At 36.8% G+C, this 27,955-nt stretch overlaps 1 protein-coding gene across 1 annotated transcript in view; it reads right to left on the minus strand.

Annotated features, from left to right (window-relative positions):
* The window catches only part of LOC107584838 (kalirin-like), a 97,112-nt gene that overhangs the window by 16,954 nt on the left and 52,203 nt on the right, over positions 1-27,955 (minus strand). Inside the window, exons 21-37 of the mRNA XM_016271601.1 lie at positions 27,499-27,621; positions 26,904-27,086; positions 26,552-26,676; positions 26,220-26,286; positions 25,975-26,034; positions 25,627-25,630; positions 25,354-25,544; positions 25,122-25,223; positions 23,992-24,134; positions 23,681-23,783; positions 14,952-15,198; positions 3,531-3,808; positions 3,096-3,209; positions 888-994; positions 676-742; positions 317-420; positions 70-139 (exon numbers count right to left, since the gene is read on the minus strand). Of these exons, the coding sequence (XP_016127087.1) occupies positions 70-139; positions 317-420; positions 676-742; positions 888-994; positions 3,096-3,209; positions 3,531-3,808; positions 14,952-15,198; positions 23,681-23,783; positions 23,992-24,134; positions 25,122-25,223; positions 25,354-25,544; positions 25,627-25,630; positions 25,975-26,034; positions 26,220-26,286; positions 26,552-26,676; positions 26,904-27,086; positions 27,499-27,621 (2,088 nt within the window). The remainder of the gene's footprint in view (positions 1-69; positions 140-316; positions 421-675; positions 743-887; positions 995-3,095; positions 3,210-3,530; positions 3,809-14,951; positions 15,199-23,680; positions 23,784-23,991; positions 24,135-25,121; positions 25,224-25,353; positions 25,545-25,626; positions 25,631-25,974; positions 26,035-26,219; positions 26,287-26,551; positions 26,677-26,903; positions 27,087-27,498; positions 27,622-27,955) is intronic.

Here is a 27,955-nt window from a genome sequence, read left to right on the forward strand (position 1 = left end):
ACACACACACACACACACACACACACACACACACACACACACACACAGAGTTCATTTTGATGAACTCACATGCTTGATAAACAGCTCAGCCAGTCTGTCGTGGTCCTGCAGACATTTCTCTAGTTCACAGAGGAAGAACCTTTAAAAATAAGAACAGAAAACATTTTGTCAGGTGTATAAACTCAGAAATTCAGTCCATTTCCTTCTGTAGTGTGTTATTGCTAATGTCAACCAGGAAATTGTTACGAGCACGTTTTGCATGCTGATTATTTTGATGGTATCAATTTCTGACAGCATGAAAAGAGATGTGGTTTACTCTTTATGCCAGTCGTAGATTTGATGAATGTTCCCGAATACGATCTTATCCTTCCCTGCCATGTCCTCTGGAACACCTTTTTCCCCAATCCTTCCCATAAAGCCCTAGGAAAAAAGAGGAAAACAAACATTTGGAAACTCTACTTCATAATAAAGCTTCGTTAATGGTTCTTTGTGGCACCTGAGGTCAGGAAAATCTTATTATTAACCATTTTGCACTGTATACGATTATCTGGAGTTTAGAAAAAAGTTTCTTGATGTCACATTATACACTACGTTCTTCAGATCACTGTTTAATTTCTGTCCAGTAACTTTTATAAATCTGTAGCGTGATACAGAAAACATATACCTATAACATACCTCCACTATGACACCCAGATCCTTCACATAGTCCCTCTCTGTCTGCACCATTTCATTTAACACAAACCTGTGGACAGGGGAGATACGAGAGATATCAGAATACACTTGAACATCCACATGTTCTACCTAGCACACTAAGATTTCAATCTTTATTTGTTGTTGAATTCATTTAGCAGTTTCTCTTCTCGTCATACACTCAGACGGATGCTTACATTCGCCCTCTCATGGCCTTGTTCTTCTGCTCTGTTTCTGGGTCTCTGGGCATCTGATCAGATGGTGTGACGCTACCCAACACTGGGAAAGAGCCAGGCTCTGGAGTCTGAAAGAGAAAGTGAAAAGAAAGCGAGATAGGATGATATGATACACAAACAATAGGTAAAAGGTGTTTAAGGAATAGATAAAAATGTTGTCATCATTTACTCATCCTCATGTCATTTCAAACCTGTTTGTCTTACTGAACAAAACTTTGGTGAACTGAATCAAATGATTCATTTAAAAGATCTGAAAGAAAGCCATTGGTTGACTGAAGAACGTTAAGGAAGTGAGTTGATGAAAAGCTAATAATTAATAAAATAATAAAAATGTAACATTAAAATAAGTACTTTTTTACATAATCAAAACAAAACACTTACTAAAAAGATGACATATTTTATTAGTTTACCTTCATCTCATGTTGCCATTTACGAATATCAGAGAACTGTGAACATGCAAATTTACTGTTGAATTATTGAAATATTAACTTAAAATTTCAGGAGGTACTAAATAATTTAGGTCAAACTAGTTCGACTGACAAAACAGTCAGAGAATGCCTGGTTTAGAACAATATGAAGATGAGTAAATGATGACAAAATTTCCATTCATTTTTTTTAGTGAACTGTAGGGATATGCCGGTATCAAATTTTCATGTTGCGATTAATTGCTAATGCTTTTATCACGGTATACGGTATTATCGCGATATTGAAATTTAGTTTTGAAAAAAGTGCTGTCATAATACGGTATAACATGTTTAATAACTTTTTTCTTATAACAAAAATAACTGAACATTTAAATGCAATAAAGTAATACAGAAACATGTATAAAGTTAAAAGTTTCACACAGATTAAAGTGCAAAAGAACTATAAAGACCAATAGGTATCACTTTACAATAAGACCTCATTAGTTAACCTTAGTTAATGCATTAACATTCACAACGAGCAATAGCTACATTTGCTACAGAAGTTATTCATCTTTGTTAAAAAAAATACAAGTCTTAGTTCATGTTAGCTCATTAAATAACACAGTTGCAACTTTCGATTTTAACAATGACCAATATTAAATATTGGAATACCTAAGATTAATGAATGTTCAGAAGAATTTTTCATTGGCAGTTTATGTTAACTAATGAATTAACTAATGTTAACTAATGAAGCCCTAATGTAAAGTGTGACCGAACAATAAAGAATCAAAACACTTTCAAACAATATCTAGGGCATGTTGTAGTCCAGATTAAAATGTACAATTTTTAAAAAATAAATAGCCTATTAAGTCTAAATATTAAGTATTTGGCGCTGTGACGGACATCGTAGCAAAAACACAAATCTGAATGGCTGTTTAAATCATTTAAACACGATTCAGAAACAGAAAGTAGTGCAGCTGCTTTGTTTACAGGGTTTCCAGGGTAAAGCCCCGTTCACACCAAGAACGATAACTATAAAGATAACGATAAAGATATAGTTCTAAAAATCGTTCTCCATTTTAAAGAATAGCAGAGTCCACACCACAACTATAACGATAAAGACAAAGAGAAACGATATCGTTGGAATCCCTTTCAAAACGATTTTTCTCCAGCTGATGAACGATAAAAAATTGACAGCCAATCAGAATCCATCCTGCTGTAACGAGATCGAGGATTTAAAGCGGCAGACGCATGTGCGATTAGAATAAACAGACGATATCGTTCACTGGTGTGGACGCTAATATCGTTATCTTTATAGTTATCGTTCTTGGTGTGAACAGGGCTTAACGGCTGCATTTCTACAGTTTAGCGCCATCTGCTGTCAGAGAGTGAAAGTGCGCTTTCATCCAGAGCGTCTCTCACATGTTCCGCCATGCGCTTCTCGTCCACGCTTGTTTACATCACATAGCGCACGCGTCTTTCACGCAGCATACAGCGGTGTTGTGCATTTTGACCAGTTGATGGGAAAAGTATTCTTAAAATGCATTCAAAATTCGGAATAATTTGTAATACATAATTATTCACGGTATTTAGAAGTGCCCACGATAACAATATCGTGCATATTCATTACCGTGATATATCGCATTACCGAATACCGGCACATGTCTAGTGAACTGTTCCTTTAACAAACAGGGCGAGGCATGCAGAGTCAAAAAAGGAAAAGGGCAAAACAACAATAAAAAATTAAAGAAAGTCTGTGTTTCACCTTCTCCTCCTGAGCGGAGGGGTCCTTGATGATCTCCATGGGGGGAGGAAGGGGTGTGTGGGGTTCGTCTTCAGCCTCCTCCTCTCCTCCGCTGTTCACTCCTCGTCTTCCTCTCTTTAGAGAAACAGAGAAAACGTCACACCCATTTCAATGGATTCATTAAAACCGCCACTGAAGTGCCGGAAGGAATCTATCATTCATAACCTCCAACAGTAAGCACACTTCTCATTAAACATGCATCTGTAGAGGAAGCTCTTTTACATTCAAATGCTTGAGCAGACTAAAATATGTGATGTTAGGTGTGGTCCCAGATTAAAAGGAAAGTGCATTTTTACACGTTGTTTGGTATGAGGTATTATCACAATGTTGGAATGTTGAAACGTTGCCATCTTATGCAAGCATGTTTCCTAAATAGTTAATGGTTAATTGTTGTACCTCTTCAGTGCTGTCTTGGTGCGCCGGTCCCAATTCGACACTCTTGCGGCCATCTCGTTTACGTTGTTTGTTGTTGGGTTTCTTGGCATTAGTGTTGTCGCCCTTGCCGTGGCTGAGACGTCGCACGGGGCTGGTGAGCCATTTTTTTAATGTGTTTCCAGTAGTTCCAGAGCGTTTAGGTCCCGGAGAACCGGTCGGCAATGATGTCACCGATGTTTGCGGCTGCAGCGATGCGGCGGACTCAGATTTGACCTCTGAACTTCCCACAGGACAGTTTTCTGTTGAACAAAAATGACAGAGAAATTACATAAAAGATATTCACAATACAGAAATCTTACAATGGAAGTAACAGTCATTCATTTTTATTTATTTAGTCTCAGTTATTTTCATTTTAGTCAATTAAACAAAAAAAATAGAAATGTTGGAAACTAGCTGAAATGCATTATTTTATTTTCAAATTACAATGCATATTTAGTTTATTTCATAAAGTAACAAAATGTTTTCAAGGTTTTAGTTTTACATTTTTACATTGTTAGAAATAATTCTTTTTCAAATATTCTATTATGTATTATGGTTTCCACAAAAAAAGAAAAGAAAAAAAAAGATGTAAATAGTGATATTAATTTTACAGAAATCCTACACTGCAAGTAACAGCCAACCAATTAAAGCAAACAATTCAATTCCAACATAATATAGAATTTAGAAACTGGTATGTAATATACAAAGTCAAAACATTTATAACATGACATAACCTCAGAAAATCTCCATATAACACATAACTTTAAATTGTCCTTTTACCAGCTCAGACCACTGAAGAAAAATTCACTCCAGCTGAAACACCAAAACCCACAGAAACAAACCCAACAGCAAAAAGCCAAGAAACCTGAGCAGACTGTGTTGGACATCAACCTCATGGTGCGGTGAAAGGAAAAGCATTTGTCTGGTCTATAGGTTATATGCAACTGTAGAGTGAAAAAACCAGCTTGACCTGATCTCAGCATAAAGGCACTCTGAAACTCCACATAGCAGGACATCACAACAAAGGGAATGTACACAACCAAGGTACTGTAGAGTTCACAGCATGTGGAATTTACCACAGAAAATCATTTTAATTCTCCTTCAGATTGTAAAATCAAATATCTAGTTATTTAACTATTTAACTATCATACTGAAGTACTGAAAACACTTCAACATAACGTGTGTTAGCATGAGACTGGTGTAATAGAGCTGCTTATCAGACTTGTCTGTGTACAGATTTCTCCAATCTTTCAACTTATGTTACGACGAGCTAAAAAAGCAAACCCAGATACTTTCACTTGGTGTCCAAGATACCACAAATGCACATGGAAGGGCTGTTACATAACTATAGGCAAAAAAAAGTACAGTTGAACTACAGTTCTGCATTTTGTTATGTGGATCTCATCTAAGGATCTGTAAATATAAATATTAAATGTGTAAATTAATAGTATGTATCCCTTTTCTAGAGTAATCATGGTAATTAAACAAGAAAAATAATGCAAATGTAACTGTGCACTCTAAAAAATGCTGGGTTGTTTCAACCCATTGTTGGGTCAAATATGGACTAACCCAACTGTTGGGTTAAATTTTGGTTACATTTTTAAATTAGCTTTTTAACCCAACAGTTGGGTTAGTCCATATTTGACCCAACAATGGGTTGAAACAACCCAGCATTTTTTAGAGTGTGATTTTGACAAGCTCATTTAAAAAACCCAACGAATAGGCTATATGTTGCTGGTGAAAAAGGGAATAAACCAAATTTTGGGGTCAGTAAGATTTTTTTTTATATTAGAAATGAATACTTCTGATTCAGCAAGGATGCATTAAATTGATCAAAATTGACAGAAAAGATTTCTATCACTAAAGATTACAAAGGATTTCTATTTCAAGTAAATGCTGTTGTTTTAAAACTTTTATTCATCTTTCAATCCATTAATTCATTCTTTCAAAAACCAAAAAAACAACTGAAAACATTTCTGAAGGATCATGTGACACTGAAGACTAAAATAATGGCTGAAAATGTAGCTGTGCCTTTATAGTAATACATTTTAAAACATACTGAAATAGAAGAGAGTTTTTAAAAATTGTATTAATATTTCACAATATTACTGTTTTTAATACTATTTTAATCAAATAAATGCAGGTTTGGTAAGTATTTTTAAAAATCTATTCCCTCCTCAAACTGAGACAACTTTACAGCCCAAACAATTCTCTGTAAGGAATTCGTGTAAGTGCCAAAAAGTAGCTAAATTATGAGCTTTATGTTTCTGCTTTTAAACCCACCAGTACCAAAAGGTGCTAGTACTGCAAGCGTATTACTGTAACTGTGTTTTATATTTGTTAAGAGCAAAGGGATGAGTCAAAATGTGCGCTAATTAACATCGTCCATAGACATTGCTGTAAGTAACAAATAACCAGGAATATGGTTAATCCTTAGAGGATGAGCCCAGATAAACAAGCTGAAGTGTAATCATGCTCACTGCTGTCGGCTTCAGTGCAGATCATTAACTCAATGCTGGTTCAGACACTGCAATACTGAGTTACCGCAGACATTGTGTAAGTAACTTCCCATGGGGTGAGAATGGGACAAAGGTCACTTCCTTGTTACACGTTTCTTCAAAGAGCCATTTACCCCCATCCATCCCTGAAACTGCCCCGCCAACACCCCCTCTCAGGTATTCACCATTTGGATCTCGCTCTGCTTGTCCTGTCAGCCTCAGGGAGGATCCTCGCTGACCACGTGCCGGGATAAAGCGCCTTTGTTAGAGTTACGCTTTATTTCCTCAAGTTCCACTGCTGTCATTAGAACAGACGCCTCATAGTCAAGCATTCCAGACAAACCGAATCTTCATACTGCTACTTTATTTACATTTCTCTCTCAATATCAGAGGAGACACCCACCTGAAATAAACAGTCAGCCATTCTCATGTACACAATTTACTGAAGTAACATTCTATCCAGAACAAAAACAAGACAGGACTAGAAGTCCTGTAGAAAACACAGGAACAAATGTATTGTGTTCATGCTCTTTAGGGTCAGCTGCAGTACCGCAGGGGGTCTGTCAATTATTGCTATTGATCTCAAATAATTTTTCAGTCAAAAGCATGACAATATGCATTAAATTAACAGCATTAAGCTATTCAAATATGAACTTTGAGCAATGCTAAAGAATGCTAAATTAAAATAAACCATACTGTTCATGTGACTCTGTACGTACATTAATAATGATTATTTGGTCACACGGTAACACTTTACAATAAGGTTCATTAGTTAACATTAGTTAACTACTTTAGTTAATATGAACTAAGAATGAACAATACTTCTACAGTATTTATTAATCTTAGTTAATGTTGATTTCAACATTTACTAATGCATTATTAAAATCAAAAGTTGTGCTTGTTAACAGTTAATGCGCTGTGAATGTATTTTCATTAACTAACATTAACAAAGATGAATAAATACTGTAATAAATGTATTGTTCATTGTTCGTTCATGTTAGTTAATACATTAACTGACATTAATTAATAGAACCTTATTGTAAAGTGTTACCGGTCACACTTTACAATTAAATACATTAGCTAACTTTGTAATCAGTCTGTTCATTGCAGAGTTATTGCAGTTAACTAGAACTAAAACCATTCAAAAACAATACTTGAAATAAATTAACCTTTTAAAAAAATAAATATAATATAAAAAAAACGTAAGTTTATTTCAGCTAGTTGCCATGACATTTCTAATTTTCATTAGTTTAACTTGATCTACCAACATGAAATATAATATTAATATAAACTATATAAACATATTAAAAATAAAACAAAAACTATTCAAAATGACAAAACAAACTAACTTAAATTAAAATGAAAATGGAGAGAATATATATATACTGTATATATAAACTATTTCAATTTTTTAAATGAAAAATATTGTAGCATCTCAGTTCATCTTCGCTCAGGTCCATTAACTGATATGAACAGATACAACTTTTGTTTTTAATAATGTATTAGTAAATGTAAATTAGCATTAACTATGATTAATAAATGCTTTTAAAGTGTTTTTCATTGTCACTTCATGTTTACTAATGTTATTAACTAATTTTAACAAATGGAATCTTATTGTAAAGTGTTACCTTACTATCTATGCAATATTTTAAATACTGGTACTATTAACATTATTATAACCCTGTAATAACATTTTATAAGTCAGTCAATAAGAGTAGAGGGGGTCCCTGTGTCATCAATCTGTCTACCAAGAGGTCCTTATCCTGAAAAAGACTGAAGACCCCTGATACTAATTCACACACACAGAGTCACCAAAATGTGCCAAATCTTCAAAGAGCATGTTATTCTTCAAGAAAAAAAAGGGTAAGAAATGATCAAACGGAGCAGGGAACTTGATTTGAGCTTCAAAGCAGAGGGAACAGCAGACACATTGGTTTGTTGATGGAGAAATTAGGTTACAGGAAAACAGAGAAGCTTGAGGGGGCAGTATATTGCTCACACACACACACACACACACACACACACACACACACATTTGTTTTTATGGTTTATGGGGACTCTCCATAGGCATAATGGTTTTTATACTGTACAAACCGTATTTTCTATTGCCCTACACCAACCCTAGCCCTAAACCTACCCCTTACAGGAAACTTTCTGCATTTTTAGATTTTCAAAAAATATATATTCTGAATTATTTATAAGCCTTTTGAATTATGGGGACACTGAAAATGTCCTCATAAATCACCTTCTCGTTGTAATACCTATGTCATACCCATGTTATTATACAAATTTGTGTCCTCAAACCACATAAACATGCACACACACACACACACACACACACACACACACACACACACACACACAGACAGACACAATACATACTAACAGACAGACACAGTATTTGATATTTTTCATTAACACTTAATTATGCTTTCAAAAGAAAAAAAAAACAGTAGACATGAAAGACAAAGTAAAAAAGGGTCAAATGTCAAAAATATCATATTTTTTATAATACAACTGTAACCTGACCGCATGAGGTTGAACCAGAGAAAGTCATTTTTAAGGGTCAGATGGGTAAAAAAAAAGAAAAAAAAAGCTCCTTAAGAGGTGTTTCTGTAGCGCGACTCATGGAACATGGCGCTAGCAACACCAAGGACATGGGTTCAATTCTTAGGTAACACATGGACTGATAAAATATATCCTCTACATTCACTGTTATTTGCTTTGGATGAAAGTAACAACTGCACATTTTCACTTTTTACAATTTAAATGCTTGTCAACCTCCAAAAGAACTCACTAAAGTGACAACACTGCTCAAATTATCAATGATCTTGCATTTAACACCAAACCCTGTTGTCTGTAAATGACCATCAGCTGAGTCACACAAAACACCCTTGAGCTCATCTGAGATCTCCAGGATTCCGATCAGTGAACCGTTACATTAAATACCAGCATTCACAAAACTCAATCATAATCATTAACCCAGACACACATCAGCCAACTCCCACAGGGCAACATGAACAAATCCACATGCTTCCACACACTGCGAAAAGAAAAATTCAGCTGAACGCATCTGCATACATTCCAGCGTGTTGAGTTACGCACCTGCGCCATCACAACAGCGAATCTTTCCCAAAATCCAACTGAGACAAACTCCACAAGAGCAACACAACCTCCCGCTCCGCATGCTGCTCGCTCACTGTCTCATATGTGCGTCAGGTGAGAGACAGAGGAGGAGAAAGGGAGAAGGACGGAATAGGAGGTGAAGGACACTTTGACTCTGTCTGCTTCAATACTGGAGCTCAGCTGGAAGTTCAGCGCTACTCTTCACAATAAAGGGGAGGGGCCAGGGGCCACAGAGACACACACACACACACACACACACACACACTCACGCAAAGGGATACAGGAAGGTTCCACTGAATTCACACTGAGATCTGCTAAACCAATATGCAAAAATAAAAATCTCTCTTCACACAAGACAGGAGAAACAGGAGTCCCTGTTTTGAAATTGTTACAGGGAAAGACAAAGTACTATTGTGTGTATATTTCATGTGGGTGTGCGTGTATGTGTGTGTGTGTGTGTATGTGTGAATCCTGAAATCAGCTACGTCTGCAAGCTGCAGTGGCCCATTTTTGAGAGGGTGTGTCTATATCACAAGATCTTCATCCCCACTTCAGTGGTTTCAAGAATACACACACACACACACACATCTAAGATATGCACACGTCACTAAAAAGCTCATTCTTGTGAGTAAAGACGATAAAGTCACGATAAGAACCTGAGGTTAGGGTCAAAGGGTCAACCCGACATTTCCTACAATAATGTTAAATGTTTATACTTTAATAGATATATTCTGGCTCTATTCAATTGGTAGGACTGATTTAGGTTATTCACAAGTGAGAGAAACAATGACACCTGGAGTAATGTGAGAATACAGGGCGGAACACGTCTCAAACAAGATGAAAAGAAAAACGTGTTATTTATTTGTTTATGGTTGCATTGCAACATGCCATATTCATATGCATAATGAATGTTTCTAGATTATTGGTTCTCAATTTGTTATGACTCCAAGACCTATCATATTGTTCCGATACTATTATAGGGATTCCAGAAGTTTTAGGAACTCTCACTCTTTAACCAACAAATTTACATGACTTTTACATTCATTCATGATTTACCAAATAAAGATTAAGAATTTTTTTCCCCTCACATATTCTAAAAATACATTTAATAAAATATTTTGGTACATTGGATATAGGCATAACTAGAAAATGTATTTAAAGGGGTCATAAGATGCGATTTCAATTTTTCCTTTCTCTTTGGAGTGTTACAAGCTCTTGGTGCATAAAGAAGATCTGTAAAGTTGCAAAGACTAAAGTCACAAATCTAAAGAGATATTCTATATAAAATTTAAGAGTCAGCCACGCCTAAAACGGCTCATTCTAACACGCCCCCACAAATCTACATCACTATGTGGGAAGATTTGCATAACGCCGCCCAAATGTTCACGCAAAGAAAGAAGGCATAACTTTTATTCTGGCTGTAGTATTGTTGCTGCTGCCATGTCGTGGAGACGCTGTGTGATTCATTGTGAAAGCGAAACTACTTTGTTTGGCCTTCCAAAAGAGGCCGATATCCGCTTCGTCATGCCTAGAGCTGATCCGTGCTGGTTGCTGAGGAAATACATCAACTTCGTGCTGTGAATCGCTTTCACCGTGGCTTTCACCGTGGACGAAGCGGAGTCCAGCCCGGGGTCGTCACATGTGGTTGTGCAAGCCCTCCGGACGCTCACTCAGCCCGCCGGCCGTTCCTCACTTTATCCCCCGGCCTCTGCTCACTCAAGACTGCCGTGTGTGACGCTATGTTTCGTTGTGAAAGCGAAACTACTTTGTTTGGCCTTCCAAAAGAGGCCGATATCCGCTTCGTCATGCCTAGAGCTGATCCGTGCTGGTTGCTGAGGAAATACATCAACTTCGTGCTGTGAATCGCTTTCACCGTGGCTTTCACCGTGGACGAAGCGGAGTCCAGCCCGGGGTCGTCACATGTGGTTGTGCAAGCCCTCCGGACGCTCACTCAGCCCGCCGGCCGTTCCTCACTTTATCCCCCGGCCTCTGCTCACTCAAGACTGCCGTGTGTGACGCTATGTTTCGTTGTGAAAGCGAAACTACTTTGTTTGGCCTTCCAAAAATGGACACGACTAGAAATCAGTGGTTAAGTTGTATTTACAACACTGTTCCAGAACAGTCCAACCCAAATATTCAGATGTGTGCAGCGCATTTTATGGAGGACTGTTTACTGATCCTAGTAGAGTAGACTACAATGACGACTGTTCTGACTCAAAGACGCAAGTAAGTTTTTTATATTTTATATATTTAAAGTGATTTTTTGGGGCAGTGTAGAGTAGGGCTTGTTGTTTGTCATTTCTCCGATCACAAATGCAGACATGGTTTTATGTTTACGCGGCGCGATGCAACGCAATGCGTAAAAAGACAGTACAAGTCATTATAATCCATAATTATGTCCCCACTGGATGCAACGAATGCCTCGTTTATAATGGGTTTTCATGTTTTTGAATCATCGCTCCAGCCTGACAGGGCATCATCACAATGTGATAAGGGGGCGTAACATTTCCGTCACGCGCTTGAGGTATTCGGCCAATCACATCGCACTGGATAGCTGGCCAATCACAGCACACCTCGCATTTTCAGACCGATGAGCTTTGTAAAAATCGTTTCAGATAGGCGGGGCATAGAGGAGAAACAATAATGTACAGTATGTGGAAAATAATGTGTTTTCTGAACCTTAAACCGCATAAACACATTTCATTACACCAAATACACAAAATAATGTTCTTTTTAGCAGCATCATATGACCCCTTTAATTATAAAATAGGTACAAATGGATTTTTAAGATTTTTATTAATTTAGGTCAAGAAATCACATTTTTAAAAATGAGACTACCTATTTTCAGGATTTCCAAGACAATGGGGACCTGGATTAAAATAAGAAAAATCTAGATTTTTAGTAGTTTAAAGGTGCAATAGGTGATTGTCAAAAAATTTTTTTTTTTGTTATGCTGGTTGAAAGACTCTTCACATCCCGATAGCAATCATTAAGTTAAGTGGCCTAAATGTATTTGTCTGTATTTATATATTCTGTGGAAGGTGTAGGATCAAGAAATGTTCGTCCAATCAAAACGCTTGGTCCGAGCATTTTAATTAGCTTTCCTACCTGCCTGTCAACGTATGTATCTGCATACCTCTGCGCACCCGGTTCACGCAGACTGGATACGTCATCAGCGCGTTCACGCATGCTGTGCAGACAGAGCGAGAATGGCAGACAAACATCAACAACCCGATCTTCCTTCCTGTTAATGTTGTACTTTTAAAGTTTTCTCACCGGTGAATGACACATGATGTAGCCCAGCGGTTAATCCAGTCCTCGCGTGCCAGCTCGTTAGAAGTGAGCTATGTGAATGAACTGTGTTCCGATCGATATGATCCCTGTTCATTGCTCCCTACTCCATGAGCCGGGGAAATCTGTTGAAGTTTACTTCACTTCGGAACATGGGCTGGAATTGGGAACCGTTGATGTAGCCTATTGTAGTAATGTTGTCTCTGGTATTCTGGTCTGTGAGCGTAAATGCGTTTAGGGGGCGTGGCTTTGGACGGCGATTGCAGGGAGGGTGGGACGTTCACTTTCAGTGCTATCAGGCTAAAGTTAGCATTTCCCAAGATCTCCTACTGCACCTTTAATGCTTATTAAGTTATCCTACGGGCCCCTTTGAAGTTTGCTAGTGTCACCTCTGTGTGAAAATATGAAACATTGTGGGACAGCTTTAATGTTTAGTTACAGCTCAAGTGAGGAGAAAATGTGTTGCATATTGCACAGATTTTAATATCTCAAAGAGGACAGCCCATATTGTGCATCATTTTGTTTCAGGTTCTGGGCTGGCCCTACTTGGAATTCTATTTCTACAATGTACAGGTTAACTATGTGACAACATTTTGAAATCAAAGTTTCAAAAACATCAACATGACTGTCCAATAATAAGAGGACTGAAGTTCCAATAACAGAACTGAAAAAGCCCAGTCAACAGGTGTAGCGTAGCGTGCAGAGAACAGTTTCACTGGACAGAATGTCTCAGAAACAGTCATGCCTGACTAAAGATTTTCCGTGTTACTATGCATCACTTTCTGTTTACTATCACTCTGTTGCATCAGATACAGAGCAGCACACACACATACACACACACACACCACTATCACCTACTTAAAATATAAAGGCAAAAGTGTGAACAGGCATAAAAAATGCACATGATAACTAAATACAGAAAAAAGAGGGAACAGATGGTAAACTCTTTAAGTGAGATCATTGGAGAACTATTCCAGGTTAAATACAACTTAAGAATGTGATAGTACATAGCTAGTTCAGCAGTCATCTTGACCTGTCATCTTCTATTTATTGGTTTTTCTTGAAACCTACCTGGAAAAGGCCAGCTCCCCCTTTCCTCTGTCTATTCTTAGATCCAGGCCTGAACAGTCATGAGGTTGGGGTAATGTTTAGAAATGTGTTCTTCTAAATACAGGAAGAGCAGTGCAGGGAGACAACGGGAAGTAAAGGGACTATAATGCAGAGTGTTCCGTTTCAGACAGTATGGGGCCTTAAATGTACACACTGACACCACTCTGACCCAAAAAAGCAAAGCTACACCCTTATGGTCCTCACTTTGACCTCTAAAAATCACTACCACAATAAAAGACCCTCTTATAGAAAGGTGAATTGAAAACTAAAATGTTTCCTCATGCATTCGATGTGGATATAGTGTGTGAAGTCCCAGGATTGGAGCCCCACCAAACACATACACCAATCCCCTGAGCTGGATCAAAGCAGGACACAAGCTTTTCGGAGCATCACTAGCACCCTGCTAATTAATGATCAAACCCTATTTGTACCTCACCCACCGAGAGCAGAACTGGCTCCCCTGGGAGAAGCCAGAACACATGCTGTTCAGAGAGCCGTCGACGCGTGTATAGTACAACAGCTTAAAGGTATAAATCATTCAAAAGAAAATTTATTGTCTCTATATACTTAATTATGCTTTATTTGAAACCTGCATGGCCTTTTCACCCAAAAGGAGCTATTGAACAGAATGTGAAAGGTGCTCTTTAGCATGCAATATACGTAGTTTGTAACTGAGGCTGTCGAAAATACTACAAATCAGTGGTTCTCAATCTTTTTGACTAAATATTTCGAAGGCCCCCTATATGATACAATATTAACAGAATTATATAATTATATTTATTACCTAGGGAGTGTCAAATCATTTTTTTTTACTTATTGAGGAAAAAAGAAATCTGATTTCAGTCTTTGTATTTTTTTTATTATGATAGACTGTTTTAATAAATTAATAATAATGTATCTAATTCATGTTAATTATAATTAATTATTAATCATCAATAATAGCAATTATCAGAATTTTGATGACAGACATTTTTGGATGACCTATTATTTCTGACAAAATCATTATTTTTGCAAGCAACAAACATTTAATTTTATATTATGATAATTGTTTTGCAACTGACTGAATTCTCAGGATGATCTTAAAAGTGTAAAATTTCATAAAAGTATTAGCTCAAACAGCACAGCATGGTGCTAACAACACTAAAGCCATGGATTCAAATCCCAGGGAATGCATGAACTGATGAAATGTACACCTTAAATGCAGTGTAAGTTGCTTTGGATAAATGCATCTGCCAAAAGAGAGATGAGCACAAATACATCAAAAATATCTTGATGCAAATGACAAAGACTTGCTCAACGAATGTATCAAAATATTAATATGAAAGTGAGACATGATCTGTGTTTGTGGGCAGTGAACATTTGTGTGGGAGTGACTCACCTTTCCCAGGTGGGAAAAAGCAATCCATGTCGACACTACTGCGAGAGTGAGACACGGACAGGGTACTGCTGGGAACCAGACCCTCCTGAGGGGGCGAGTGTTCGGTGGTCCGCACCAGACACCAGCCGGGCCGCTCTCCAGACCTCTCCAACAGCTCGACGGTCTGACCCGACTGAATGCTCAACTCACCCACTGATCCCGCAACAAAGTCCTGCAGAACCACAGTCTGCTCACAGCCACCCGACAGCTACAGAGAGAAAGAGAAACTGGTTTTAGCTTTCATTTTAAGGTTTCTAATGAAGCCTTTACTGTTATCTAGGAAGAAAGGATGCATTAGATTTGTGTTTATATCTGTGTTGAGAACAGTTTTGTGAAAGTATAGAAAAAAATTGTTTTTCAGAATAGAAAAAATAAAATAAAAACATTTCTAAAATATTAGTAACATCATAAAAAAATCTTATTGAACCCAAACTTTTGAATGGTAGTGTATATATCTTTATTAATTTGGACAAACACTACTGGCCAAAAGTTTGTAATAATTAAATTTTTTTATGTTGATTAAAGATGTCTCTTATACTCACCAAGGCTGCATTCATACAGTAAAAAAAGTAATATTGTGAAATATTATTACTATTTTAAAGGACTGTTTCCTATTTTAATATATTTTAAAGGGGTGGTTCAGTGTTTTTTTTGTAGGCTTGATTGTGTTTGTGTTTAACACCCTGAGCATTTCCTTCTTTTATGAAACCCTCCCTCAGAAATAGCCGATGGGCTCTGATTGGTTAGCTAGCCCAGTGTGTTGTGATTGGCTAAACCTCCTCTAGTGCACGTCTAACCGTCCCACCCCTCACCTCAGCGGCATGTGCTCCGGTTGTATTGTAAACAACGCGTCGCTAATATCGCTTATCAGTTTGAGCCCGATTGAGAAGCAGAGGATATTATTGAAGAGGATCGTGCAGAACCTGTGCAAGCACAGCTTTTAATGGTAGGCCTATGTTTTTTGTTTGTTGTTGTCTCATACTTTTAGATACGCTGTTATTTGTAAATGCTACTGCTTATGTTAGCTTTTAATATACGTTTTTATCCTGATTAAAGCTTTAATACAGTAAGGCAATTGCACGCACGTCCATGTTTAACGCTTCTCATATGTGAAAATAAGTGTATAATTGGAACAGTTCATTATTGGAGCTGAGCTGAATGAGAGAGAGAGAGAGAGCGAGAGAGAGAGAGAGATGCAGAGCGTATGCAGAGCAGGGGATGCGAGGAACAGTATTAAGAACCGCTGCTTTAGAACATTGATTTTGAAACTTGTGAATCCATTAGAATCGTTAGAAGACAGAATCGCATTTCATATATGAATAGATTTTGACGAGCACCTCTAGTTTTCTCTTCCTCTTCTCTAAAGCAGCGCAGCATGGCCTCGCCCCCTTTGCTGCCTTTTCCCGAGGGTGGGGTTTATCTGGGTTTGTTATGTCACGGACCCGGGAAGTAACTTGTTGTAGTCCCTACCAGCCGTTTTTGTAGGCATTAAACTGCCAGAATTTTAAAAGATGATATCTCCGTTTGCATTGAACTTTCAGCTTCGCAACTTTGCAGATATTGTTTATGCTCAGACAGCAACATTACACACTAACTAACGTTAAAAAAAGTGAAATCGCAATGAACCACCCCTTTAAAATGTAATTTTTTCCTGTGATGCAAAGCTGAATTTTCAGCATCATTACTCCAGTCTTCAGTGTCACATGATCCTTCTTATATGCTGATTACTATCAATGCTAAAAACTGTTTTTGATGCTTAATATTCTTTTGGAAACTTCAATACACTACCAAACAAAAGTTTGAGCTAGAAAAACATATATAGTCTTTTATTCAGCATTGGCACAATAAATTGATCAAAAGTGTCAGTAAAGACATGTATAATCATACAAAAGATTTCTATTTCAAATGCTATTCTTCGCAACCTAAAAGTTTTTTCATGATGCAGTCAAATGCTGGTGGATATAAAGTACCACACTATATTATTTCCCACAAAATATTCTGTTCAACCCGGAAATGCCTCACAGTGCATTGTGAATGCATAATTTAAGTTTTATGATTTGGATGAAGATCAAACCACATTTGTGCTAAAAATTTAATGCAGAAAAAGTTTTCTAGAACTGTACAAAACTGTCCCAAATGAAAGGAAAAACAGGGCAGGCTGAGAGAAATAAAGGATGGTCAGGCTGCAGAGAGAAACTAGCTCACTGAACAAATACACACATCACCACCAGAGACAAACTCACCCTACAGTGACAGAAAATCAATTCAACACCTCACACACACATTTACAGACACACAGAAGCATGTTCTAATCTTCATCAAACACACCCACTGAAACAGAAACTGAGCTAAAGACTATAAGAAACAGGATGAGCAAGTGAGGAAAAAGCAGGTCTGAACAGCTGTTCTCCTATGGAGGTCTCTCCATCTCTGACCTCCTTCCTGAATACATCAAACCTTCAGACTCTGCTGTTGAGTGTCTGCACCGGTTCTGTTCTGACTCAGCGGCCCACCCTAGACAGCGCTGCTCCCTGAATGTAGTTATGTCTGAACTCCCCATGTTCTGAGGGTCAAAACACACATTCAGCTGGAAAATAAAACAAAACTCGCCTTCTTCCCATATTAAACACTGAAGCTGCATTCATAAACACAGTAAAATTTTTAAGAAGTACCAAAACACTTCTGGGAGATAATGCAATGACAACACCATGGCCATTTGGACATTTACTGTAGTAGTACCACTGTACTCTCCAGACATCCTCAGAGTTCCATGTTAATACTTTAGTATATAAAGACTGTGATCATTCAGTAATGTGAAATATCAGCCCCAAATCAGCAGATTAGAATGATTTCTGAAGGATCATGTAACGCTGAAGACTGGAGTAATGATGCTGAAAATGTAGTTTTGCCATCACAGAAATCAATTACATTTTAAAATATATTAAAATAGTAATTAAATTGTAAACTGTAGTAATATTTTAAAATAAAATTTTTTTACTGTATTTTTCATCAAATAATGCAGCCTGCCACAATGCTATATTGTCTACTCCCCACAAAGAATATATGTAATAAATTACAATTATATAATCATCTAGAGATGAAAGCTATTTAAAAGTTTAAAAAATATATAATTAACTTAATTGCAACTAAGAAATCTATTTTTTTGCTAAAAAATGAAGACATTTTATTACATGGCAGATGAGTACATTATTTAATAACCGTAAAATGTGGCTTTAGAACCCAATATTTTGAACAATTTGTAAAAAATATTTAAATAAATTGCCATGCTAAACTGACAGACCTATTTACTGCACATACAAAAACACCCAAATAGTTGGATTAGGGTTAGCTCATCTTAATTTAAAAACTACTGAATCATATGGGAGGTGCCCATCATTATATAAAAACAAATGTCTATGTGCTTTCTTTACTGTCTACATGTGTGTATGTTTATGTATGTACGCAAATGTTTCTTGGAAGATTTCACTTTTGTGTGTTAATTGTCTTTGCAGCATTTGTGAGAGTTTGTGTATGTGTTTGTAATTATGTGTGTAATTAATTCTTTTCTCAAAGCTACAATGGAAATACAAAAGGCTATAATTCTAGGTTTACAACTCTAGAGTCCCTGGAGAGCGAAGGCAGAGAAGGAGGAGTGTGTGATTGGGTGGAGGAGAGTGATACGCCCTCCTCGAGGGAACGCGGGGTGTTTTCCCTCCCTGATTCTTTACAGCTGGACAGGAATTCCCGCCATATGAAACAGACCATTCCATACTGACAGAACTCCGAGCCATGAGGAAAGCATGATCACCAACAGAGAATGAGACAGGATTGCATATGTGCCATATGAGAACATTTAGCTGATGCTTTTCCTTTCTTCACAACAGACGTCATGCAGACTGGAGTCAAGATGTACTGGTAACTTATAAATATACATGTGCAGTTCAAGTAAAATTAATAACATGTAGTAGAAGACATACATATATGCTGTATTTCGCACCAGTCCCTAATAATAATAATAATACTAATAGGTAACAATTTAATATCTTAACTTGACTATCATAAAATAATTTACAATCATGAATACATTATATAATTAGTAAATCAGTAGTTAATATAGTAGTTAATATCCATTCAAATATTTAGAAATGTTAATTTATATATTTATATTATTATTATTATTATTATATACAGATATATATATATATATATATATATATATATATATATATATAATATATTATATTTTTTATAATTTATATAATATTATATTTGTATAGTATATATATTTAAATATGTTTTAAAATACATTCAATATATTTAAAATAATTAATACATTTAAATAATTTAAATATTTTCTTCCTAATATTGTTTGACTTTGAAAACAGTGTGTGTATATATATATATATATATATACACACACATTATATATATAAATCTGACTAACTAAACACACAAACACATGGAGTAGAATATGAACAGCCACTCCCTTCCGAGCAACCCAAAAGCACAGTCCAAATGTGAGCTCATGCTTATGGGGACAGAAAACACTCACACACACAAGTACACTCCTACATTTAAAGTGCAAATGTCAACAGAGACACTTGAAATCATTTGAGAATTACTATGGGGAAAACACAGAGTACTTGTTAAATCAGAGGGTGATGGTACTGGTTGGGCTGATTAAATAGCCACTACTGTCTAAAAAGCATTATTAAAACACTTTTTAATATTATAGCAGTGTAACTGATGAGCTATTTGTATATACATTTTCAAAAGAGGCAATTCAAATGGGTGTTGTACTAACACTCTGTACTGGTAACACACATATGAGAGGCAATGTACGAACACGTTGCTTAAACGTAAATAACCATGCTTTATTCCAAACAATATTGAAATAGACAACACAGCCACACTCTCCCTTAAAAACTACCACTAATCCATAACTCATTTACAAAAAAGCACAAGCCAATCCAATCATATCCAAAACTCCATCAGAAGCATTTGTACTCACAGGTCTGGTTCTCTTGGGTAGTCTGAAACTCCTCCACCTGGGCATGATTCTATCTGTACCACCAATCCAACCAACCAGAAGTCAGTCTGCCAACCAGATCCGCCTTCTGATTGGCTGACAGTCAGGTAGGTCTAACCAAAGTGCTCACTCCCAGAGTCTCACACAGAGCTAGTGACTAAACTCATGCTCATCATGTTCTTTAGAGAGTGTGGAGAATAATTATTGCGCTGTCAAATAGATCTTCACAGCTGAGGAGTGTTGAGAGGGTTCTGCTCATATGGGAGAGAGAGGGAGAGACTGAGAGAAAGAGGAGGAAAACAAGCACAGACTCCAACAGAACTAAGAAAAGTGAGAGAGGAGGAAAAATGAAATGAACAGACGCAACACCCCAAACTGGGCAAGGAAAGAATGAGGTGTGTGTGTGTGTGTATGCACATGTGCTTGTGAGATAAAGACAGAGAGCATATGGAAGACACACACAGTCACAGGGTCATAGATTTCATATATTTTTGAAAACAAGAAACATTACTCACTATAACTGAAGTGTCAACTCTAAATCAGAATATATCTAAACAGACCCACACACACACACACAGACATACAAATCCATCTGCAGACATCTACAGTTTTTATATAAAAAATAATTCTATTTTATAAAGACTAAACCTTAAAGGGGTGGTTCACTGTTTTTTTTCTAGGCTTGATTGTGTTTATGGGGTGCAGTCTAATATCACATAATTTACCTTTATTCCACACCGCTCTGTCCCTTCTTTGAGAAACACCCTGATAATTTCCTTCTTTTATGAAACCCTCCCTCAGAAATAGGCGATGGGCTCTGATTGGTTAGCTAGCCCAGTGTGTTGTGATTGGCTAAACCTCCTCTAGTGCGCGTCTAAATGTCCCGACCCTCACCTCAGCGGCATGTGCTCTGGTTGTATTGTAAACAACGCGTCGTTAATATCGCTTATCAGTTTGAGCCCGATTGAGAAGCAGAGGATATTACTGAAGTGGATCGTGCAGAACCTGTGCAAGCACAGCTTTTAATGGTAGGCCTATGTTTTTTGTTTGTTGTTGTCTCATACTTTTAGATACGCTGTTATTTGTAAATGCTACTGCTTATGTTAGCTTTTAATATGCGGTTTTATCCTGATTCAAGCTTTAATACAGTACGGCAATTGCACGCGCGTCCATGTATAACGCTTCTCACAGCCATGTGAAAATAAGCGTATAATTGGAAAAGTTCATTATTGGAGCTGAGCTGAATGAGAGAGAGAGAGAGAGAGTTTTTACGTGCACCTCTAGTTTTGAATGAATGAATGAATGAATGAATGGAGTGAATTAATGAATTTATCTGGGTTTGCGATGTCACGAACCCGGGAAGTAACTTGTTGTAGTCCCTACCAGACGTTTTTGTAGGCATTAAACTGCCAGAATTTTAAAAGACCATATCTCCGTTTGCATAGAACTTTCAGCTTCATAACTTTGCAGATATTGTTTATGCTCAAACAGCAACATTAAACACGAACTAACAATAAAAAAGTGAAATCGCAATGAACCACCCCTTTAAGGCTACTCCAAAATAATTTATTTATTTATTTGCATTTTTGGAATAAAAACATATAAACAAACATTATTTGGTTTGCTTTTGAATTATTATACATATTATATTATTATTTGAGGATGACGTTAAAATGGAGGCTTTGTCAAATTTAGCCAACTTCTGGGACAAATGCTGACAGCAGTGAGCAAACCGCACTACGCAGAGACACAAACAAGTTAAGAAATGTCTAGTCTGTAAAAATAGGGAATATGAGAAGCCTATATATAGTTTTATATTTGAATACCCACTGACACAGCCATACATACACACAAACTCACAAACCTCAAACCACAATGACATAAGAAGGCCCTAGCAGTACAATAACTCCAAAGAGACAGACCGCTAACAGAAAAAAGAGAGAGAGAAAAAAAGACATGAAAATTATATGTGTGTAATTATGTGACTAATAATAGCTTGATTTGCATTAGTTGCTTTGTTTGGTGATTTAGGCTAAATAAACTGTAAATGTAAAATTCTTTTGACTAGCATAAAGTCTGGTTCACAATGAAGCTAATTCTGGCAAAAAATGGCTCACTTAAACAGAAAAGTGGCCAATCACAGCTTCTCATTTCTTATTATAATTGCTGATGTCTAAGTAAGGTGCACATGCAGGACTGCTCAAAAATGTCATGTTTATACAAACTTTTGATTATCTTTTAAAAGGTTGATGCCATTCATGTTACTATAAATCTATTGCAAATAAACCCATCCCTAAGTAGCCAATCAGATTTGGAGCTAGCAGTTTCCACCAACACTTGCCATTTTGTGTGTAACATTCAGTGTCAGACAGTCAGTGAAAGGTCTGTAGGTGTGCCATCTGCGACGGAGACAAGTCCGTGTCCTGACTTAAACCACATGAACACCGCAAAACAACTGATCTGGCAAGAGAGTGTGTTAGAAAAAGTGTTTCTAGGAAACATGCGCTGCTCTTGACTGCACTTTTTAGTCTGTAATTAGACGGTTGAATGAAACAAGAGCAGAGAGACTGGCCTGAGGTTAAGAGCAGGCGCAAGTAATAATAAAATTACAAAAAAATGACAGACGGAGAGATTAGGAGCAATAATACTGTTTTTGCCGCATTGACATACTGGATGGGAATAACAGTGAATCAGATTTAGTTAGTGGGACAGGGAGGAAAGTTATATAGCAAAAACAAGGCAACAAGAAAGTTGGTGAAACATGCATATTATTTCTATTTCAAATAGAAAATGCAGTACTTTTGAACTTTCTATTCAACAAATAATTCTGAAAATATTTATCATGGTTTCCACAAAATATTAAACAGCACATCTGTTTTCAACACTGATAATAAATAATGTTTCTTCACCAAATCAGCATATTAGAATGATTTCTGAAGGATCATGTGACACTGAAGACTGGAGTAATGATGCTAAATATTCAGCTTTGTCATCACAGGAATAGATTGCATATTATTATTATTATTATTATTTAAATAGACATATTTTTGATCATATAAATGCAGCCTTGGTGAGCATAAAAGTCTTCTTTCAAAAAAAACCAAATACATAAAAACATACCATGATACCCATGTACAAACTCTAGAGTCAAATACACACACACACACACACACACACACGCACGCACGCATGCACGCACGCACACACACACACACACACACATACCGTCTGTAATCTGGTGGTGTCTAAACAGACGTATGTGTGTATGAGACAATCAAATTTTCCATAGTGGGAGTATCTCCCATTTGACAGAAATGTTTGAGGAGTAATTTAAAAAATCCTCACAAAGTCAAACCTGCTTACACAAAGACAAACAAGCAATCAACCAACACATAAAACAAACCAACAAAAGCATGTTGTACAGTTACATTAATATCAGCTCTCTTCTTGAGCTTAATTTTGATACCAATGCACTTAACCTTAAGCTTCTGGAGTTTCTCTATGTTTAAAGTCTTGTACAAATCTTCACAGTCAAACCTGCATGTCTAGCCACTCAATTGTCACTACACGATGCTGACCAAGCCAAATGGCAATAGAGTGTCAGGGACTACATAGTGGATGTCATGGTGTTATTGTTGTGATTTTTGTAGTGTAGTTGTACCTTGTCACTGTCTACAGTGTTCTGGGAGGTGCGTGAAGCGATGGAGATTGTGTCCGGCTGACTGCTGGCATCACCCTGACTGTCCGCGTCCTCTGTAGTTTCCCTGAAAGATTAAATAAATATTATAAACTTAATTTCCACTGCATTACACATAGACAATCTATAATAAAAACCCTAGCAGCAAGTGCTGTGATAAGAGCTGTGCACTTTGTGAGTACTGATGTATGGATTCTCTCAATGCAGATTTGAGAAGAAACTGAGCAGAGAGAAAAAAAGAAAAATCTATGTTTTAGGTGGATGAGGTGAAATACCTCTTGCTTATGCTACGCTGTCTGGCTGGGGTTTTGGGAGGGTGTATGGGCTCCTTTAGCGCCCCCTTCAGGTGGATTGTTCTCTCCTGAATCACTTCCCTGATGTTCCGGATCCACTCCTGTTTCACTTCTATACTGGAGGCCTTTGGGTGGATGAGAGGATGTGTATAAATGAAAAAAGATGACAAAGCATGATTTCACAAGCCAGATTTTAACTTGCATTACTCAAATGAGTATAATGGCACAAAGCATATGCACCAGGGTCAGAAATTAACCAAGGCCAAAATTACCACTAAATATGAGAAACATGGCCCAAATATTTAAAATGTGGGGGCAAAAAAATTGAATTGCAGAGAATCTTTTGGGTTTTAATATGTAATTTCTAGAACATTTGATATATTCCAAACTGGGCTGCAATTGTCATTAATTTGAACTGTTATAATTTTATTTCAGAACTGAAAACAAAATAATAGGCCTCTGTACAAATCATGAAGAACAAAATTAATCAGTTATTTTTATATTATTATTTTATGAAATGTGGTAGCAGTGTTAAAAAATAAATGGTTTAACCCTAACGTATGAAATAATAGTAAATACTGAAATAGAACAGTTTATTGAAACTTTAGATAAAATCAAAAAAAAAATTGCATCCATGTTTTTTTGTTGAATATTGTATTTGATACATCAGGCTTATACTATATTCATAATATTGTGTTCTAGGTGTCATGTTTGGTTAGGACACAGTGTTATAGCCTACTGTATGTTAAAAAAATGTACCATTATACCTCATGAAGGTAAAAAATATTAAAGGGGTCCAATTATGCTTTTTCACTTTTTCAACTTTAGTTAGTCTGTAATGTTGCTGTTTGAGCATAAAAAAGATCTACAAAGTTACAAAGCTCTTCTTCAAAAGGAGATTTTATTTAACAGAAATCACTTTTCAAAAACTACAAATGAGTCGTTTGGACTACAACACATATTTTCCGGGATTTGTGATATCATAAACTTCGTAAAAGAGCATAATAGGACCCCTTTAATGTCTAACTAGCACTAGCTATGATTCTGCTCTGCCATATCTGTGGGTTTATCTGACACTGATACACATAGACATACACATATACACATCTTACCTTGAGAACTGTTTTGTTGTCAGATGTAGGCGTCCGGCCGGCCCACAGAGCAAACTTACACGGATCACCTTCAATGTGTTCGGTGACTCCTAACTCTGATGCCTGTCAAAACACATTTGAATTCACACTACCACTAACGACTTACTAATAAAGTGGGAAAAAGGCACTAAAGACCTCATTTTGCCGATGATGTTTACACTTCTTGACAACTTATCGTCCTGGAGCTCCTTACCAGCAGCTTGTTCTTGTAAACATATTTGGTGCGTCCTGACGAGTCTTTCATCTCTTTACTGAAAACGAGGGAGATCTCAAAAAGGAAGAGATGTCGGTCCCGGCCCTTGCGGATCAGAGATTTGGGGTCCCACACCTGGAAGGTGTCCTGTAGGATTAGCTCACCCTGTACAGCCAGGTTCTCATCAAAGCCTGATACCAGAACCACAATTACACAGACAAACAAATGCATAAATGCAAAAATACCAACAGCACATCATTGACCTGAAATTACGATTCTAGCTTCATTAAACAAACAAACAAAAAAATATATAAACATATTTAATAATCAATAAAATGTCGTAATATTTTAATAATAATTATACAGTTCATATTATTTAATTTAATAATAAATAAAACTAAATAAAAACAAACAAAAAATGTATTTCATTTTCAAATTGTATTTTAATATCTGAAAAATGCATTCTCTTTGTACAGTATATAGGCTTAAAAAACATTAAACTTCCAATTTGTTTTAAAAATCTGTAATTTTGTGTTGAATAATTGTGGATTATGTGAAAAACAACAACAACAACAACAAATAAACCATCTGTGAACAAATAAACAGAATCTGTTTTCAAGCTATTTGCGATGCAATTCCAGATGGGATCTCCGCACCGCTTGTCATTTCCCAGAGAAAAGTCTGTGCATAAATGCACAAGGGAGGTTAGTTCATCCTAAGTTCACAATTTGTTTTACTCAGACAGCATTTCAGGCAAAGTACAGTATGTAACAATGCAACCTTGGATGATTCTTGCAATCAAAAGCCATAACTGTCTGAGATCAGTAAGAAAACCTCTAAAGCTTCTCTTTGGCAGACACTCTCACCTCCAAACACTCCTGTAGGTCTCGTACATAAGCTCTTTCTGTCTGGAGCAGCTCAGCCATAATATACCTACACAGAGACCAAAATGCCCCACTGAAAGCCCAGCAAATTACAGACATTGAAATGCAAAGAACGCCTGAGATAGCACTTCATAACACAAAGCTAATTCCTCAGGAAATGATTTAGATTAAAAAGGATTTTGTGTGAAGACGAAGCTATTGATGCCGTGATTTAGTTTGGGACTATCTGCTTAACCTGCGCACAGGAAGCTGGCACACAACATAAGGATTCTGAGTCATATTTGACTAAACCTCAAGTTAATTTCATCACTCACTCTTTCTTTCTGGCAGATTTCTTTTTTTCCTCATTAACTTCATGGTCAGGATCGTTGAGGTTGACCTCTGGGTCAGTGTGGGTCAAGCTGGCTGGTATAATATCCAGCTCCAGATCTTTATTGTTCTGTTAAGAGAGATCAGAGGAAATACCAGAAATTACAGTGTGTTTTTATGGTAAACTTTTGATACCTCGTGATACGAACCTCTAAAACAGTATAAATAGTAGAACAGGATTTTAAAAACTATTGATGAAAATTAAGGTTTATAAATATATAAAATAATGCATGAAATAGAATAAATGCAGGATATATATCCTGAAAAGATATAAACTGGCTTTGCTCGATCCCTCACCTCAGAACACACCCCTAGAGCTCGGTCCAAGCTGCAGCGGTACTGACCCATCCGCATGGAGAAGTCTCGATACCGCCTGTCAACCGTAGACACCCACCTCTTGAGTTCGGTCACATGGAGATGCCCTTTCTCAACCAGACTACCAGCCAGCTGGATCAACAGCTTCACCTTCTCCTGCGTTTGCTGGAAGAGAACAACCAGCATAATGTATGTATGTATGTATATTTATATATATTTATCACAACAAATCACAACAAATGGCCAAGCAAAGCGCACGACACTGACAAGGTACGCGATACAGAACGAGACCAAATGCCATTTCAGCACGTCTCCACACAGTAAACAAAACAAGTTATAAATATATATACAGTGGGTACGGAAAGTATTCAGACCCCCTTACATTGCACACACACGCACACACACACACACACACATATAATTCCTGAAGTTTTATTATATGGAAGAATGGCCAGAATATTCTTCATAAAAATTCTCCTTGTGTGTTCCACAAAAGCATGAAGGGCTGGAACAACATGACAGTGAGTATATGACGACAGTATTTTTAATAACTGCCCTTAATGACGGAGGTTTTTACCTTTGCAGATACACGGAAATTTTCGTACTCTTTTAGTAGTTCCTGAGTTTTTCCGCTGGTATCACCAGGCGATGTGTGTGTGGATAGAAAATATTCTCCCGCCTCCTGTAACCAGTCTATGGCCTGCGTACAGGGCACAATTTTTAAAAGGTAAACACCATTTCATGTGTTTACAATCTCTCCTCTTATTGGATATTTTTAGCATCTTTCCATTTTCTATACTACACAAATGACTAACGTATGGGTTAAACAAAAGGTTGCTCGGTTAAACTCCTTTAACCCTTGTGAAAAAGAAATGCACTTAATTGTATTGAATGCGCAATTTTTGTGTATTTAAAATCTTACAATTATATTTTAATGAAATAAAGGGCAACTGAAAGAGTACTGCAAGAGTACACTTTCCTGACTATGTTTTTAACATGACTATGTTTCATAAACACTTAAAAAATTTACTTTG

This window comes from Sinocyclocheilus grahami, unplaced genomic scaffold, assembly GCF_001515645.1.
Source record: "Sinocyclocheilus grahami isolate Dianchi unplaced genomic scaffold, SAMN03320097.WGS_v1.1 scaffold63.1, whole genome shotgun sequence".
NCBI lineage: Eukaryota > Metazoa > Chordata > Actinopteri > Cypriniformes > Cyprinidae > Sinocyclocheilus > Sinocyclocheilus grahami.